Here is a 19,764-nt window from a genome sequence, read left to right as displayed (position 1 = left end):
GCTTATTGTGCGTAATCAGCGGGTGTCATGACATTTCACTGCATGTATGAACGTATATTGAACTTGAACTATCAAAATGGTTTCACATTGTGACTTCACATCACATGGAGTATGGAGGAATGATCTTCACCTGGACGGTCGCTTTAAAGGAAACCATCGACTGGTGTTGTTCAGCGCTGTTCAGCGTCTCGGTAAGTGAACCGTGTTTACCCACGTCATCTAACATCTAACTGGAATATTTAACTCCACGGTTTAACATTTTTTGGCACGTGGCACGGTGGCGCAGTGCATTGCACTGCTGCCTCACAGCAAGAAGGTCCTGGGTTCGATTCCTGCCTGGGGCGCTGTTGGCACTGTGCTCTGGTGGGTTATCTCCCAAACAGGAGCCTTTCTGTGTGGAGTTTGCATGTTCTCCCCGTGCTCACATGGGGTTTCCTCCACCTCACGTCAGTAAGGACCTCCACCAAAAACATGCACCATCATGGTCTGACCAGCGATGGACACTTATCACCTGGTCCCCGGGCGCGTCCACGTACGCTGCCCACTGCTCCTGGCTGTGCCCCCGGAGGAAGGACAAGCCAGGATGGGTCAAAAGCAGAGAATCCATTTCACCGGCCACCATCAAAAGCATGTGCGTGTGTGTGTGTGTGTGTGCAAGCATGTGTTATAGTGTGGTGTGTTGCGTGATAAATAAAGACTGTTTCTTCTTTTTCTATCTATGAATCAAACTCTGTTTTGAAAATACGTTAAGATAAAAAAAAAAAAAAAACACAAAGGAACACAAATCTGGAGAAAAATCTAATTTCCTTCAAGAAAAGTTTTTTCAACTTATTTGGCGGCTCTTGGAGATTTTAGAAACGCATGACAATTCAGGTTTCGCTGCGGTGGGTCACATATCATTTAAAAAAAGCTATATAACATATATCGATAATAACATCACATCCCAGAGCTGGGACAGCCTTTAAAGTTATTAATCTTATTATTATAATGTCATTATGTATTTATATTGTTATTACAGATTATATTATTATAATTATATCATTGTTATAAATTATATTATTATTGTATTATATTGGTATGTTATTACTATTATAATAAATTCATGTTATGACTTAAATGTTATATTATGGGTTATTGTATGTATTATGGCTTCTTGCTCTTAGAGCAGAAGCTGTCCTGTCAGCAGATTCCTACAGCTCCATGCGCTGCAGAAGCTCCTGTTACGTAACCCACTGAGGGGGAGGAGGCAGGGTGGGGGTGGGGGAGGCTCCTCCGCCCAGCCACTCACACTGAGCAGCGGTGGTGCAGTGTGACACACAGCAGTAAAAATGGACTGTATACGGAGCATAGAGCATCCTGAAACCAGTAGTATACACTGGAACCAGTCTGACCAGTACCTTATAGAGTCCCGTCTTTAAGACCTCTCCCACACAAGGTGCTGAGTGAAGCTGAAATTCCAGTTTCAACACCTACACCAAGTCACGATAATCTGGCGTCGACTGGACCCAACAGAACTGGCTGGGCGGGGCCGGAACACTCCACGGGCCAAAGGCCGACAATGGCAGGAAGGTCTGGCCATAAGGAAACCAAACAAGTGTACTGGCAGCGCTACGTGGGACCCCATTTGGGAACCAGATAGAGTCTGGCAACCTAGAAATTTAATAAACAGGTCTGCTGCAGGTCATAGTCCGAGCCCAGACGAGAGCCGTCCATTGCAGGTGGTAGTGTTCTATTCCAATTCCATTTCCAGCCGTTGAGGATGGCGCTGCGATACGCAACTCTTGGATTTCTATGATAAAAGAAGAAAACAAGAAATATTCCTGACTAGGTCGCTGGGTAATCAATAGGCAGAGGGAGAGCGGGAACAAGAGAAGAAGACAGATGGGGAAGTCGGAGCGCTAGAACAGAGAAGATGCAGGGGAGAGCCTCTGGGGGTTTATATAATAAAGCAGTCCAGGCACCATGCTGCCATCTGGGATGTCGGCCATTACGTAAGAGCCGGCAGCTTGATGGAGAGCAGAACAGCAACTCCACCAGCAGATAGACGGATCCCCCAGCAGTTAGACATCTCTCCCAGGAAATAGATGGATCCCCCTGCAGATAGACGAATCCCACCCCAAGGAGATAGACGGACCCCCCACCCAAGGAGATAGATGGATACCCCCTCAGATGGACGGATCTCCCAGGACATAGACATATCCGTCATAAGATCGACTGATCCCCCAGCAGATAGACAGACCCCTCCCAGGGCCTATATACGGAACCCTACCAGGAGATAGACGGATCCCACCAGGAGAAAGATGGATCCCAACAAGAGAAAGACGGATCCCACCTCAGATGGACGGATCCCCCAGGACATAGACGGATCCTCCAAAAGATCGACTGAATCCCCAGCAGTAAGCTGAAGCCCCAAGGAGACAGACGGATCTCCCAGGAGAGAGATACATTTAACGAGGGAACGACCTGAACCATCTCCACCCCCCTTAGTCTGTCATGGACACCATCCTCAACAGTCCACCATCTTACTACTTTGCAGGAATAGTTGGTTTCCAGATAGATAGACAGAGGTCAATAAAGTTATAAAATTGAAATATGTATAATAATTATAAAATTTGGCAACCATTTTGTCAGTCTTGGCAACCAACAGCTGATGCGTGCACTTCTAAGAGTTACGAATGAGGAAAACATCGATCGGGGTTCGTGCAGTTCAGCGTCTCGGTAAGAGAACTGTTTTTCCCCATGTCATCTTACGGGAATATTAAACTCAACACTTTCACATTTATCTACCGTTTATGAACCAAACTCGGTTTTGAAAATACTTTGAGAGATAAAAAAACCACAAAGGAACAAGAATCTGAAAAAATCGAATTTTCCTTCTAGAAAGGTTTTTTCAACGTATTTGGTTCTCCTGGCCATTTTAGAAATGCGTAACAATTCGGGTTTTGCTGCAGTGGGTCACATATTTATAAGAGAAAAGGAAATGGTGAAAGAGGAAATCAAGCACTTTCACATTATGTTGTCTGCTCGGGTTTTGATTTAATTTGCTTCTATTCCTATGCGCTGAGATCGGTTCGATACCCCGTCACTGGGGATGCAGCGGAAAGGAACCGCCCGCGAGGAGACGTGACACCGGGGGGCAACAGGAGCCGACAGGGCGGTAAGTGCGGGTTGGAATGTTCCGTGCAAAGTTCAAATGGTTGGAATGTCGTTTCTGTCTCCACGACAACAGCATGACGGGCTCCACTTTTGGCTCCTAAAGTTAGGTAAAAGGTAAAACCTCAGAGACCATATGAGCCTATTCAGAGTTTAATTTCACATTTTTCTTCATTTGAAAGGCATACTGGCCATTTGTAAGATTGTTACGCAGTTCAATGGCAGATAGTCATTCACAGTCAGCCAAATTCTGGTTATATTTAGAAGTCTGGTGACTGTAGGAAAATGACAGCAACTTGGCACATCAGGCCATTCAGAGTTTTATATTCTGATGTTCCAACTAGTGGTTATTAATAACTTCATATGTTCATAGTACTGGTAGTAAATACCTGTCAACTTGTGTCAAAACTGTCCTTGAGCAAGACGAAGTCCAAACTGCTCCCAATGAGTAAGTTGGTGCCTTACGTGACTGTCCCCATGAGTGTGTGAATGGGGGAACCAGAGGCGAAATAGAAGGGCTGCCCCCGACTAAAGATTTTCCTTGTCGGCTATTAGTCATAGGTTCAAGTCATTAGTCCACTAATCGTCACACTTGTATGATATTCATTTGCTTATTTAAATATATGTTTTTGGGGCATCAGAAAATGGTTTGAGATCCATGGCTTATCCATGTTATAACTAACATTGTTAACACTGTGCTACATTACAGATAAATACAACCCTAATAACCAGCCTTTCAGTATAGTAGTGTCAGTACGGTCTGAGCAGGTGGTTAGCAACACAGGAGCACCGCAGGGGACTGTACGCTCACCTTTCCTCTTGACCCTGTATACCTCAGACTTCCAGTACAACTCGGAGTCCTGTCATCTGCAGAAATCTTTGGATGACTCTGCAGTTGTGGGGTGTATCACTGGTGGACATGAGACTGAGTAGAGGGAACTGGTGGACCCCTTTGGGGCATGGTGTGGAAACAACCAGCTCTTTTAAAATGCGACCAAGAAGAGGGAGATGGTTGTGGATTTCAAGAGGACCGGAACGAAGTCGAACACTGTTTCCATCCTGGAGGAAGAGGTGGAGGGTTACAGGTACCTGGGCGTTCACCTGGACAACAGACTAGACTGGAAATGCAACACTGAGGCTGTCTACAGCAGGGGCCTCAAACTCGCGGCCCGCGGGACAATATTTTTTGGCCCCCCTACTTGACATCAAAGTTCAGTGTTAGTGCGGCCCGCGCGTTTTTCTTACACGCACCTTTTTGCCGAGTCGTTGCCCTGGGTGTTTTTTTATCACTTATGGGCTGCCATAGCTCAGGCTCGTGACAGCTTCCGGTGGTGTTTGTTGATAAGTTAGCCAACGCGTTAGTCACTTGGTTGAAACGTGATTCCGGACTGACACTAAGTGGAAGGTAAATATATCCTGTCACCCAGCGAAAGGTACAGAGGACTTAGGAAGTGGGCGGACTCAACAAGAGTGATCAGTGACCTAATAAAGACAACGTAGTGTTGCAATAGGAAAGGAAAAAGAAGTTGTACTTTATTTTGGAATACTTGAAACCCTTTCTTTGTGGAATACTTGATGTGGCCCAGCCTCACCCAGACTCTACCTCCAGTGGCCCCCAGGTAAGTTGAGTTTGAGACCCCTGGTCTACAGTAAGGAACAGAGCAGACTGTAGTACATCTTGAGGAAGCTCAGCTCCTTCCATGTCTGCAGCAGCATGTTGCAGATCTTCTACCAGTCTGTTGTGGCTCCTGCAGTTTTCTTTGCAGTCGTTTGTTGGGGCAGCAGCATTAAAGCCAGAGACTCCAAGAAACTGAACAAAGTGATCAGGAAGGAGGCTCTGTGCTGGGGGCCGCTCTGGGGCCCCTAGAGCTGCTTGTGGAGAGAAGGATGTTGCACAAGCTGCTCAGCATCATGACAACACTGCACAGCCCCTACACAACCTACTGCTCAGCGTCATGACAACACTGCACAGCCCCCACACAACCTGCTGCTCACACAACACAGTGTGTTCAGCCAGAGGCTCCTTCAAGAAGGACGGTACAGGAGCTCATTCCTGCACCGCAGCAGCAGCTACAATGACTCCGCCCTGTTCCAGGAAAGGAAACTCCTCCTCTGATGTCCAAGCACATTTTAACTTCTACTTTTAAACTTTACCTTTCACTCAGTTCAATTCTATTTTATTCTATTTATTTTTATACAGTACAGGAGTTATTTTATGTATATACACATATATATATGTGTGTGTGCGTATCTATATTTGTATATATGTGTGTATGTGCATATACTCACCGGCCACTTTATTAGGTACACCTGTTCAATTGCTTGTTAACACAAATAGCTCGTCAGCCAATCACATGGCAGCAGCTCATTGCATGGAGGCATGTAGACATGGTGAGGATGACTTGCTGAAGTTTAAACCCAGCATCAGAACGGGGAAGAAAGGGGATTAAAGTGACTTTGAACATGGCATGGTTGTTGGTGCCAGACGGGCTGGTCTGAGTATTTCAGAAACTGCTGACCTACTGGGACTTTTATGCACAACCATCTCTGGGGTTTCCAGAGAACGGTCCCAAAAAGAGAAAATATCCAATGAGCGGCAGTTGTGTGGATGAAAATGCCTTGGTGAGGTCAGAGGTTGGAGGAGAACGGGCAGACTGGTTTCAGACGATAGAAAGGAAACAGTCACTGAAATACCCACCGGTTACAACCAAGGTTTGCAGAATAGCATCTCTGAAGGCACAACACGTGGAACCTTGAAGCAGATGGGCTACAGCAGCAGAAGACCACACCGGGTGTCGCTCCTGTCAGCTCACAACAGGAAACTCAGGCTACAACTGGCACAGGCACCAACAATGGAGGAATAGAAGATTGTAAACACGTTGCCTGGTCTGATGAGTCTCCATTTCAGCTGCCACCTTCAGATGGTTGGGTCACAATTTGGCGTAAACAACATGAAAGCATGGATCCATCCTGCCTTGTATCAAGGGTTCAGGCTGGTGGAGGTGGTGGTGTAATGGTGTGGGGGATATTTTCTTGCCACACTTTGGGCCCCTTAGTACCAGCTGAGCATGGTTTTAAGGCCACAGCGTACCCGAGTGTTGTTGCTGAGCATGTCCATCCCATAATGAGCACAGGGCAGCATCTTGTGATGCTACTTCCAGCAGGATAATGCAGCACGTCACAAAGCTCAAAGCATCTCAAAGTGGTTTCTTCAACATGACGATGAGTTGACTGTTCTCCAACGGCCTCCACCCTCACCACAGGTCAATCCAGTAGAGCAGCTTTGGGAGGTGGTGCAACGGGAGCTTGGCCTCCACCCTCACCACATGTCAATCCAGTAGAGCAGCTTTGGGAGGTGGTGCAACGGGAGCTTGGCATCATGGATGTGCAGCCCACAAACCTGCAGCAACTGCGTGATGCTGTCAAGTCAATATGGAGCAAAACCTCTGAGGAATGTTTACACCACCTTGTTGAATCTATGCACCAAGAAATAAGGCAGTTCTGAAGGCAAAAGGGTCCAACCCAGTACTAGCAAGATGTACCTAATAAAGTGGCCGGTGTGTGTATGTATGCATGTATGTATGTATGTATGTATGTATGTATGTATGTATGTATGTATGTATGTATGTATATATACAAATATACACACACACACACACACACACACACACACACACACACACACACACACACACACACACACACACACTACTCACAAAAAGTTAAGGATATTGGGCTTTCAGGTGAAATTTCAGGATGAAGCTAAAATGCACTATAACCTTTACAGGTGAACTTAATTTGACCTTCTCTAAACTTTTGAATGCACATGTCCAACTGTTCAATGTTTCAGTACTTTTTGCACAACTTGCTGTTCTTTAACAAGGAGCTGAACGGCAAAATTCACAACAGGTGTTTGATCCATGAATCCACCAATAAATGTCCTGGTTCAATTAGAGTTGGTATTTAAACAGTCCTCTTCATCATGCTGTTCACATTCCACATCCCACACTGATGAGCGCTTCATTGTGAACAGTGCCCTCCTGAACCGCATGATGATGCCACTCACCTCCAGACACATTTAAGGGAGGTGAGAGGCACCAAGTGTCACGTCAGACCATTCAAAACCATTGACATCAGCGTGGTCTGCGTGCTAGACCACCTGCAAAGGTACCTGACCACACCACCAGGCACAGCCATCATGGTCTTGCAGGGGCCAGGGAGCATTGAGGCTGGAAGAGAGACCAAGGGCCTCAGTGCTGTTCTCTGATGAAAGTGGATTCATGTTGAACAGAGATGATGGAGACGTCAAGGAGAGCGCTACGCATCAGCCACTGCTGTCACCAGACGAGCCTTTGGTGGTGGTGGTGGTGTTACAGTGTGGACAGGTGTGTCGAGTCAATACAGAACTGTCCTACACTTTGTGAATGGTACAGTGACAAGCCCATACTACCTGAATGACATCATTCATCCAGTCATTGTGCCCCTGCATGAACAACACAGGCCTCATCTCATCTTCATGGACGACAATGCTCCAGCTCATGGAGGTAGCATCATTAGGGAACGGCTGCTGGAGACTGGCGCACCTCAAATGGAGTGGCCTGCACTTTCTCCAGACCTGAATCCCATAGAAAACCTATGGGATCAGTTGAGTGGCCGTGTAGAGGCTCCTAACTCTGTACCCCACAACCTCAATGACCTGAGGGCCCCCTTCAAGAAGAGTGGGGGGCCAGGCCTCAGCAGACAATAAGTCGACTTGTGAACAGCTTGAGACGTCCTTGTCAAGCTGTAATTGATGCTCAAGGGCACATGACAAGTTATTGAGACGTTGACATTTGTTGTTGTGGTAAACCCACCACTGTTGTTGGCTTTTGTTTCAATACATAGTTTGAGATGAGGAAATCACCATTGTATCTTCTACTTAAATGCTCTACTTTCATCATATCATATCACTGGAGCGTCAACTTTTTACATTTTCCATAAATTTCACCTGAAAGCCAAATATCCCAAATTTTTTGTGAGTAGTGAGTAGCGATATATATATATATACACACAGACATATATACATATATGTATACTGTATGTATATACTGTTCTGTACTATGTGTATACAGGTACTCCTCACTTAACGACCTGTTTAACGACCACTCAGACTTACGACCAGCTCTCTGACCAGTCTGTATTGTACGCTGTGTACAATACCAAGCATCTCGTCTCATCACTCTTTATATACTACACTATATACACTAATATACTATATAGACTTTATACAATATATAGATCTATATATACCAGCCAAGCCCGCTTACCATGAAATAACACAGCTCCTCGCTTAACGACCTGGTTGTCGGAACGGAACTCAGTGGTTAAGTGAGGAGTACCTGTGTGTGTGTGTGTGTGTGTGTGTGTGTGTGTGTGTGTGTGTGTGTGTGTGTGTGTGTGTGTGTATATATATATATATATATATATACACACACATACATACACACACACACACACACACACACACACACACACACACACACACACACACACACACACACACACACACACACAGTATATTGTAATTCATTCAAAAACAACGTGTGTTTTTGTAAATTATGTGTGTTTTGTCATGTATGCCATTGCTGCTGCAACACTGGAATTTCCCTTTGGGGATTCATAAAGTATTTTTATCTTTATCTTTAAAATACAAATTACATTTCTAGGCGTATGAAGCGAGACGCCTGTTAATTTCACCGGTTAAAGCTGCTCAAAAGTTGTAATTATTCTTCTGAATGTGTCGGAACAACCAGCAAGGGAGATGAACATTTGCTTTTGTTAAAATGTGTTTCAAATTAAAAGCCCTCTAGTGTTTCGTACACGGGTACACACAGCCATATAGGTTTTAAGGTTAATTTTGACAAGGCACAGCTCCTGAACAGAGTTCAGAAATTTTTCTTTCTTTCTATTTTTTCTTTCCTTTCCTCCGACCAACAAAAACCTTGTTCCACTAAGGCTCTTCTCGTCAACTAACATTTGGTTGACAATTTGCGACGGCCCTACACAATTACAAAGCTCTTGGGTCGCCTGCACTAGAAAGGGCTCTAAATCAAATACATTTGATTTACCATGAAACCTTTATATGCTGCTATTCACCCCCCTGGTTGTAAATACTCACTGACCTGTCATAAAATACTAATAATGTTGCCTGCTTGGCGCCAATTTCAGCCTGGTTGTCCTGAAAGGGGGCCTCTTCCCTCTGTGGCCCCTTCTCAGGGTTCCTTTCTTGGGGTCTTTCCTTGGCCCAGTGGGGGTTCAACGCTTTTGAGGTTGATTTCTTGAGAAGCCCTTTTGAGATTGTCGTGCGATTAAGGGCTATAAAAATAAACTGGATTCGACTGGACTCATCCACCAGTTAGAATGTGGGTGTAGATGTTGCTGTGTGTTGGTCCTTTCAAAGCAGGATTTAATCCAACAGTTCACTCATAAAGGTTCAGGCTCTGACCAAAACCTTCTGTCCAGATCCAAACACCCAGTTACCATTCACGCCTTCTCTCATGAACCAATCAGTGGAGTATTCTGAGGACCCATAACTAGTAAAATGTAGGGCTGGGTATTGTTTACAAAATGACGATACCTGTACCAATACCAGTACATAAATATGCATTAGGTTAGACATATATGCAGTGAAATGTCATGACACCAGGTGATTACGCACAATAAGCTCGATAAGCTCTAAAAATACTAAAATACAAATAATTTCTTGAACTTGAACCTTGAATGTGATACCGATACCACCAGAGTCCTTCATTCCATACCTTGTTTTGCTACCATACCCATCAAGCTGCATTCAGTTGTGTAAAATGCCACCACACAATATTTATTAACTAACTGTACAAAACTGGACAACAAAGTATTTGGGCAGTGTTATTAGATGACGGTATATGATGGCAAGATGGCGGTGCGCACAGACGCAGCAGTTTTGTGCTCCTCTTACCAGTGCCGCTTGTTGTTGTTAATATTGACTATTATCATCTTGCTAGTCAAGGAAACGAGGGCGAACATTCACTAAAGCCGCCAAGAACTTCTACAGATCGGTACGGACTGCATAGAACACTATTTCACCTCCCAAACAAAACCACAGGAGATTGTTGGACCAGCGGGACTAACGTGGACCCCCCTGAGAACTACAAACGACTGCTGTGTGCCGGTTTTTACCGAGACTTGGCTGAATAACAACATAGCGGATGGCGCAGCTGAGCTAGCGGGACGCTCGTGCCATCGGTTCCGACAGAACATCTGACGCCGGTAAAAAAAAAAAAAAACACAGGCGGGTGGCCCTTGTGTTTACATAAATGAAACATGGTGCACGAATACAACAGTTCAGACCATTTCACCCAGGGAATATACAGTTGTGGTTGTCTTTGCTTTGCTTGTAGCAATTGGAAAATGTATGATCAGTAAAATGATCAGCCATCAGTAAAAAACAGAACACACACCCTGTAGGAGCTTTCATTGTTGCTGGGGACTGTAACCAAACCAACCTCTGTAATGTTCTTCCCAGACTGAACCAACATGTTAAATGCACAACCAGGGGGGAAAAACAACTTCAATCATGTCTATACTTACATAATGGAGCTATACCCCGGATCCACCTTGGACAGTGTTTCTCGTCCCAGTACACGAGGCCTTGCCAACAGTGCCAAGCTGACCAGCAGGAAAGTTAAAGTTTGGCCTGAGAGAGCCTTCTCTGAACTCCAGGACTGTTTTGAACACACAGAATGGAATATATTTGCCCATCAGACAGACATGGAGGTGTACACTTCATCGGTATTGTCATACATTAACTACTGTTTGGACAAAGTCACCGTTAGCAAAAAGATCAGAGTGTAACCAAATGAGAAACCGTGAATGAACGGCTGAGTCAAACAGCTGCTCAGGGAAAGAGACACTGCTTTTAAATCAGGAGACACCTCGCCAGCGCGAACCTTAAGAGAGGTATTAGGTCTGCAAAACATACCTACAAACTACGGATATAGGAGGACTTCAACAGCAACTCCAACCCAGGGAGGATGTGGCAAGGCATTCAGTCCATTACCGGTTACAAAATACACACAGCACACATCAGCCAACACTTCCAACCTCGCAGGAACTTAACAACCTCTTTGCTCGGTTTGACAAAGACAGCAACAGACTCTGGTCCTTCCCACTCACAAGGTGTGGTGGGCCCTCCGCAGCATCAACACACTGGGCCTGATGGTGTACAAGGGCGTGTGCCGAGCAGAGGTATTCACACAAATCTTAAACCTCATCGGCCAGTTGCTCCCACCCCTGTTATTTTAAAATGCTTTGAACGACTGGTACTCACCCACATCAAAGACACTGTCCCAGCTGATCTAGACCGACACCGGTTTGCCTACCGGGCAAACAGATCGACTGAGGAGGCCATCTGTGTGGCTCTCAATACAGCCCTTTCTCATCTGGAAAGACACAATACCTACGTCAGGTTGGGTCTTTGTCGACTGCAGATCGCTGTTTAATACCATCATACCGAAAAGCTGGTTGGCAAACTCCAGGCACTCAGACTAACTCCCTCCATATGCAACTGGATAATAAATTTCCTCATCAACTGCCCCCAGACTGTCAGACTGGGCAAGCACACATCCTCCCCCCTCACACTGAGCCCCCTCCTCTACGCGTTCTACACGCACGACTACCAACCCATCCACAACTTGAACACTTTAACACCTGTTAAATATGCAGTGATACGACAGTCATCAGGCTTATATATGACAACGACAAAGCCGCATACAGGGAAGAGGTTCAGAACCTGACAACATATCTGTCCACCGCACGTGGACTGTACTTTCGCTGCTGCTGCTTTTTCCATCCTCATTGTTGTTAGTTGTGTTTTAGTGCTAATTGTATTTATACTTCATATTGCTTGTATTTTATATTTTATTGTTAAGATTCTGTACTTTTTATTGCTGCTATTTTCTTATTCATTCTTTGTAAATATGGGTAAAGTTAGTACAAATGCACCATTTTAGGTTGACACAATTGCAATTTCATTGTGCTGCACAATGACAATAAAGTTCTTGAATTTAATTGAATTTTAAACAAATAGCCAGTACAGGAGGAATGATCACAGCGAGGAAAACCTTTTTCACTGTTCATATGAACACCTGACTCCTGACTCCTTTTACAGACTGTTGTAGCTGCTGCTGCAGTACTGAGCTAATCACATGTTGCATTAAATTGAAGAACGCTCGCGGTGATTGGCTTGGAGCAAAACCAAAGTCATTTTTTTCTAGATCCAGGTACAAAAAAGATTGAATGCAGGTATCGTTTGACTGGAGGAGTTTCGATACTACTTGGTATTTGGCTATTTCAGGATTGAGTACCAATACCCAGCCCTAGTACGATGTATATGATATGAAAAAAGAGACTTCTGCTGCTTGTATAACTCAGCCAGAACAGTCAAATTAGTCCAGAATATGCTGCAAGGTTTGTGGATTCACATACTGATCTCTGTGTCTTTAACTTATTTCTCTTTGACAAAAATGCAACCCTTGAACCGTCGACGGCAACCAGTTTGTGGGGAGAGGTGTTGAAGCGGATCTGACACTGGGTGAGTGGAGAAGCAGCTCACCAGGTCCCTGTGCAGCACCCAGTTGGCGTGGAGGTAGTGGATGCCGTCCAGGATCTGGTAGAGGAGAGATTTCACCATCCCCCGAGGAAGCTGCATGGGTTTCTTGTTGGCCTTGGAGGCCCGGTGGAACTTGATGATGTGCTGCAGGAACACCGAAAGGAAGGAAGAAAGAAAAACATTACCTCCTGATTCAGGGACAGAAGAAACATCTGTAGTAGAGAACTTGATTTTTTTTATTTTGATGTATTTCACACAGTGCTGTGATCATTCTTGGCTGGCTAATGCCCTGTTCAGACTACAGTATATTTGCTCTGGATATCATTTCTGAGCTTGGAGACCAAAAGCTCCACGTCGGTGCGTATAGGGAGGACGAGTGTCTGACACGCCGGGACCTGTCCCAGGCGGAAGTTTGAGGCGTCCTCGAGCTCCCGAGGATTTCAACCATGGTTCAAATCCTCTGGAGCTTGAAAACAAAGCAAAGTGGCTATAACACTGTCACTAAACTCAACCTTTTTTTAAACTAACGCTAGATTTGTTTACACAAAGCTGAAATAGAAGTGTACTGTGGGGGTGGTGTGGTTTGAGCAGCCACACCTGTCCTGTGTCTAGGTAATTGGGGCCCAGGATCAGTGTGGCTGTACACCTGTTGCTCGTTGATTGGTCTAACGAGCAGCAGGTAATAACCCCATCCCCCGACACACACAGCCCTTGTCATGACATGCTATCCATCTGCTCTGGGGCTTGTTCCACTCTTTACAATAGATATACAAATTGGTATGTTTGCATACCCATCATCTTCGTAGGTAAACACCTTAAACATGTTCCTCAAATCATTCCTGAACAGTATTTGAAGTGTGGTCGGACGCATTATCCTGCTGAATGAGGCTAATGCCATCTAGGAATACCGTTGCTATGTAGGGTGTGCTTGGTCTGCAATAATGTTTAGGGAGGTGGTACGTGTCAAAGTAACATCCACATGAATGCCAGGACCCAAGGTTTCCCAGCAGAACATTGTCCAGAGCATCACACTGCCTCCATTCGCGTGCCTCTTTCTCATAATGCATCCTGGTGCCATCTCTTCCCCAGGAAAACAGCGCGCGCACACACACCCAGCCGGGGGCTCACACACCCGACCATCAACATGATGTAGAAGAAAAGGTGATTCATCAGACCTCCACCTTCTTCCATTGCTCCATGGTCAAGTTGTGACGCTCACGTGTCCATTGTAGGTGCTTTCAGGGGTGGACAGGGGTCAGCATGGACACTGTGAGCTCCCATACGCAGCAAGCTGCCATGCACTGTGTTCTACACCTTTCTATCACAGCAACATTCACTGTTTCAACACTTTGTGCTACAGTAGTTCTTCTGTGGGATCGAACCAGACAGACTAGACTTCACTCCCCACGTGCATCAATGAGCCTTGGGCCCCATGACCCTGTCGCCGGTTCACCGGTCGTCCTTCCTTGGACACTTTTGGTAGGTAGGAACCACTGCAGAGCAGGAACAGCCACAAGACCTGTGCTTGTGGAGATGCTCTGACCCAGTCGTCCAGCATCACAATGTGCTCCTTGTCAAAGTGGCTCAGATCCTTACGCTGCATCAACTTCAACAACTCACTCTTCACCTGCTGCCTCATACATCCCACCCCTTCACAGGTGCCATTGGAACCAGGTGACCAATGTTATTCACTTCACCTGTCAGTGGTTTTAATTTTGTGGTTGATCGCTACATACAGTAGTTTCTTCTGAAATACATGTTTGGCTCCATACATCCACATTTTTCTCATCAACCGTGGCTCCATATCCTCGCCTCTCCTTCCAAATATTTTCTACTATATCAATCTTTTTATTGATCTTATTTATTCACTTTATTTTTTCATTATAGGTCATTAAATATTCCCGCGGGAGAAAATGACAATATCGGGAAAGATTGATATTTTTACAGAATATCTCTGACAATATGGACCAATATTAATATTTATTTTGAGTTAAATATTTAGCGCCTGCTGTATGTGTTTGCCTGAACAACTCACCCACAGATCGTGTTCTGCATAATCGAAGAGTAACCAGACCTTCCGGTCGCTGTGAGACAGGAACACCTTCTGCAGAGCGATCACGTTGGGATGTTTCAACTCTCTTAACAACTGAAAGACAACAAAACAACAAATTAGGATTATCACAAAACTCAAATTTCAAATGTTCTTTTTCAATACTTTCCCACTTTAGTTTGCTAAACCGAAGGGTGTTTTGAGCCAGAGGTGTCATATTTCCAGCTTCATCCATCATCTAGAGCAGTGGTTTTAAACGTGGGGTACGTGGGGCTCCCCAGCAAAATGAATAATTGTTACATCACCATTATTTAAATTCCAGGACATTAGCACTGTTAAAGAATGTCCAGCAAAGAGAGTTTGGATCCTAGCTCCACTGTTATCTCCCTGACTAGAGAAGAGACACTGGATCAGGTCTACGAATTAAACGTATTGATCTCTGATTGTATCCCAGAGACTAAATTTGATCAAATGGGGTCTGTGGCCTGATGAGCGTCAAACTGATTTAGAGCTTAGTTAGCCGAGTGGGCTTTGCCAAAAAAGAAGTTTAGGAACCTCTGCTCTATCTGTATGTACAATGACTCCCTCTCTCCCTCCCATCACATCTGGCTGCATTACACTCCCTCATAGTCACACTGCAGTTGCTGTACTATGCTTACTGACCCCGATAGAGGAGCCATAATCGATGTGGCCCTTTGGAAATCCCTGTGCAGCCAGGGGGGCAGCAGAAGAAGGGATGGACAGACGACGGAACTATTCATTTGTTGAGCACTAATGTCTTTACTCTGCCTCACCTGACGCAGGAGGAAGAAAAACAAAACAAAGCAAAAGCAACTCACACCGTCCGGGCTGTTATCAGCTCAGCGACACTTTTCTGATCCAAATTGAATTTCAAAGCTCAAATCATTGCTTGTTATTTTTTAACTCAGTATTGAAGTCAATTATTGGCACAAATATATGACATGAACCTTTTAACAATATGAGGTTTGAAAAATCAGGAGATTTAGTTGATGCCATTGTAACCCTGTCAATGGAGGCAAAGTTGTTTTTAACAAGTACTTTTACTTTTGATGAATGACCACATGTAATATCTTGTACTTCAGTGCTTTTCCTGCAGTAGAATGTTGAACACACTGTATTTCAGTCTTGAATATGAGGCTGTGTGAAGTCTTCCTGTTTCCAAACTCCATCTCTTTACATTGTTCACATCACAATGTGTCTGGATGGAGGCCAGACACACACAACGAATACACACTGATGGAGGTTAATAATTTACACACAGACACACACGCACACACACACACACACACACACACACACACACACACACACACACACACACATATATATATATATATATATTTAGACACACACATATACATGTTACTGTTAAATATAACCTTCCAGTGTGTGTGTGCACACACGCCGTGTTTGTGTGTATGTGTCTGTGTGTATATGTGTGTGCATACGACCCACACACACACACACACACACTCACTATATATATATATATATATATATATATATATATATATATATATATATATATATACACACACACACACACACACACACTCACTATATATATATATATATATATATATATATATATATATATATATATATATATATACACACACACACACACACACACACACAGTATATATATAAATATATACACACACACATATATATATACAGTGGGGCAAAAAAGTATTAAGTCAGCCACCAATTGTGCAAGTTCTCCCACTTAAAAAGATGAGAGAGGCCTGTTATTTTCATCATAGTTATACCTCAACTATGAGAGACAAAATGAGAAAAAAAATTCCAGAAAATCACATTGTCTGATTTTTAAAGAATTTATTTTCAAATTATGGTGGAAAATAAGTGTTTGGTCAATAACAAAAGTTCATCTCAATAATTTGTTATATACCCTTTGTTTGCAATGACAGAGGTCAAACGTTTTCACAAAGTCTTCACAAGGTTTTCACACACTGTTGCTGGTATTTTGGCCCATTCCTCCGTGCAGATCTCCTCTAGAGCAGTGATGTTTTGGGGCTGTCGCTGGGCAACACGGACTTTCAACTCCCTCCAAAGATTTTCTATGGGGTTGAGATCTGGAGACTAGCTAGGCCACTCCAGGACCTTGAAATGCTTCTTACGAAGCCACTCCTTCGTTGCCCGGGCGGTGTGTTTGGGATCATTGTCATGCTGAAAGACCCAGCCACATTTAATCTTCAATGCCCTTGCTGATGGAAGGAGGTTTTCACTCAAAATCTCACGATACATGGCCCCATTCATTCTTTCCTTTACACGGATCAGTCGTCCTGGTCCCTTTGCAGAAAAACAGCCCCAAAGCATGATGTTTCCACCCCCATGCTTCACAGTAGGTATGGTGTTCTTTGGATGCAACTCAGCTTTCTTTCTCCTCCAAACACGACAAGTTGAGTTTTTACCAAAAAGTTATATTTTGGTTTCATCTGACCATATGACATTCTCCCAATCCTCTTCTGGATCATCCAAATGCTCTCTAGCAAACTTCAGACGGGCCTGGACATGTACTGGCTTAAGCAGGGGGACACGTCTGGCACTGCAGGATTTGAGTCCCTGGCGGCATAGTGTGTTACTGATGGTAGCCTTTGTTACTTTGGTCCCAGCTCTCTGCAGGTCATTCACTAGGTCCCCCCGTGTGGTTCTGGGATGTTTTCTCACCGTTCTTGTGATCATTTTGACCCCACGGGGTGAGATCTTGCATGGAGCCCCAGATCGAGGGAGATTATCAGTGGTCTTGTATGTCTTCCATTTTCTAATAATTGCTCCCACAGTTGATTTCTTCACAACAAGCTGCTTACCTATTGCAGATTCAGTCTTCCCAGCCTGTTGCAGGTCTACAATTTTGTTTCTGCTGTGCTTTGACAGCTCTTTGTGGCAAGGTGGCGCAGTGCATTGCACTGCTGCCTCACAGCAAGAAGGTCCTGGGTTCGATTCCCGCCTGGGGCGCTGTTGGCACCGTGCTCCGGCGGGTTATCTTCCAAAAACAGGTGCCTTTCTGTGTGGAGTTTGCATGTTCTCCCCGTGCTCACATGGGGTTTCCTCCACCTCACGTCAGTAAGGACCCCCACCAAAAACATGCACCCATCATCGTCTGACCAGCGATGGACACTTATCACCTGGTCCCCGGGCGCGTCCACGTATGCTGCCCACTGCTCCTGGCTGTGCCCCCGGAGGAAGGACAAGCCAGGATGGGTCAAAAGCAGAGGAGCCATTTCACCGGCCACCATCAAGCATGTGCATGTGTTGTGGAGTGTCGTGTGATGATTAAAGACTGTTTCTTTCTTTGGTCTTGGCCATAGTGGAGTTTGGAGTGTGACTGTTTGAGGTTGTGGACAGGTGTCTTTTATACTGATAACGAGTTCAAATAGAGTGGAGGACAGAGGAGCCTCTTAAAGAAAAAGTTACAGCTCTGTGAAAGCCAGAAATCTTGCTTGTTTGTAGGTGACCAAATACTTATTTTACCAAGGAATTTACCAATTAATTCATTAAAAATCCTACAATGTGATTTCCTGGATTCTTTCCCCCCATTCTGTCTCTCATAGTCAAAGTGTACATATGATGAAAATTACAGGCCTCTCTCATCTTTTTAAGTGGGAGAACTTGCACAATTGGTGGCTGACTAAATACTTTTTTGCCCCACTGTACACACACATACACACATGTATGTATATACATACAGTATATATATGTATGTATATACATACAGTATATATATGTATATATATATATATATATATATATATGTATATGTGTGTGTGTCACACATACACACACACATATACACACAGACACGTATACACAAACATGGCGCGCACACACACACACACAGACAGACAGACAGACAGACAGAGACACACACACAGAAAGACAGACAGACAGACAGACAGAGACACACACACACACACACACACACACACACACACACACACACACACACACACACACACACACACACACACACAGACACACACACACACAGGAAGGTGATATTTAACAGTGTGATTGTAGCTGCTCCGTTTGGCCTTTTCAAGCCGAGCAGTGAGGCTCGTGTTCAGTCCCAGAGTTAATCCATCGGCTGAAGCAGCTCATTGTGGAGCTGAGCCCGGGGCTTTGGCCTCCAGGCCTTCAGCGATCCAGGCCTCCATGCCGCCAGCTTTGCAGCTGCACCCCGCCGGGGTGTACTGTACTGATATACATGACAGTATCAGATCCTACATTAAAGAATCCAACCATGGTTCATCACATGGATTCATAAATCACAATGTGAAGTATAATAACAGAACCAACTGGATAAAATCTCCTCTGATATCTGTCAGCCTTCATTTAGACGAGGGGCTGGGCAATATCAACAAATCAAATACTGTATCATATTTGTTGATGAAAACATCAATATCAATAATTTGACAATATTTTGGGAAGGCTATTGGTGCTTTCATAAGATATTTACACTGTAAAATATTTGAGAATCAATCATTAATAATAGACCATACTAGAATGTAATTGTATCGGAGTATGGCTTTTGTTAACCCAGCCCCAAATGGTAAATGGACTGCATTTATAAAGCGCTTTTCTAATCGTGCGACTACTCAGAGCAATTTACCACTCACTACTGCACTGTTTCATCAATTGCCCTTGCACTGCTATCACCTAAAAAACTGCACAATACTTTTAACTTAACTTTTTTTATATATTCCATAACCTGACCAAAACCTGCACAATATACATACATATATACTACATGTATATATATATAGTATTTATATAAAATCTCTATTTATACTCTCTGTACATAATCCCCCTATACTCCTGACAAACCTGTATTTATAACCTTACACTGTTGTACATAATACATCTCTTTTGCCTACATGACTGCACAGAA

General features: G+C 44.3%; 1 protein-coding gene across 1 annotated transcript in view; it reads right to left on the bottom strand.

The window, feature by feature from the left end:
* The window catches only part of cdk19 (cyclin dependent kinase 19), an 86,455-nt gene that overhangs the window by 40,394 nt on the left and 26,297 nt on the right, over window positions 1-19,764 (bottom strand). Inside the window, exons 3-4 of the mRNA XM_080024019.1 lie at window positions 14,817-14,927; window positions 12,785-12,925 (exon numbers count right to left, since the gene is read on the bottom strand). Coding sequence (XP_079880145.1) covers window positions 12,785-12,925; window positions 14,817-14,927 — 252 coding nt within the window. The remainder of the gene's footprint in view (window positions 1-12,784; window positions 12,926-14,816; window positions 14,928-19,764) is intronic.

This window comes from Zeus faber (genome assembly GCF_960531495.2).
Source record: "Zeus faber genome assembly, chromosome: 2".
Lineage (NCBI taxonomy): Eukaryota > Metazoa > Chordata > Actinopteri > Zeiformes > Zeidae > Zeus > Zeus faber.
This window is presented reverse-complemented; position numbering and strand designations above follow the sequence as displayed.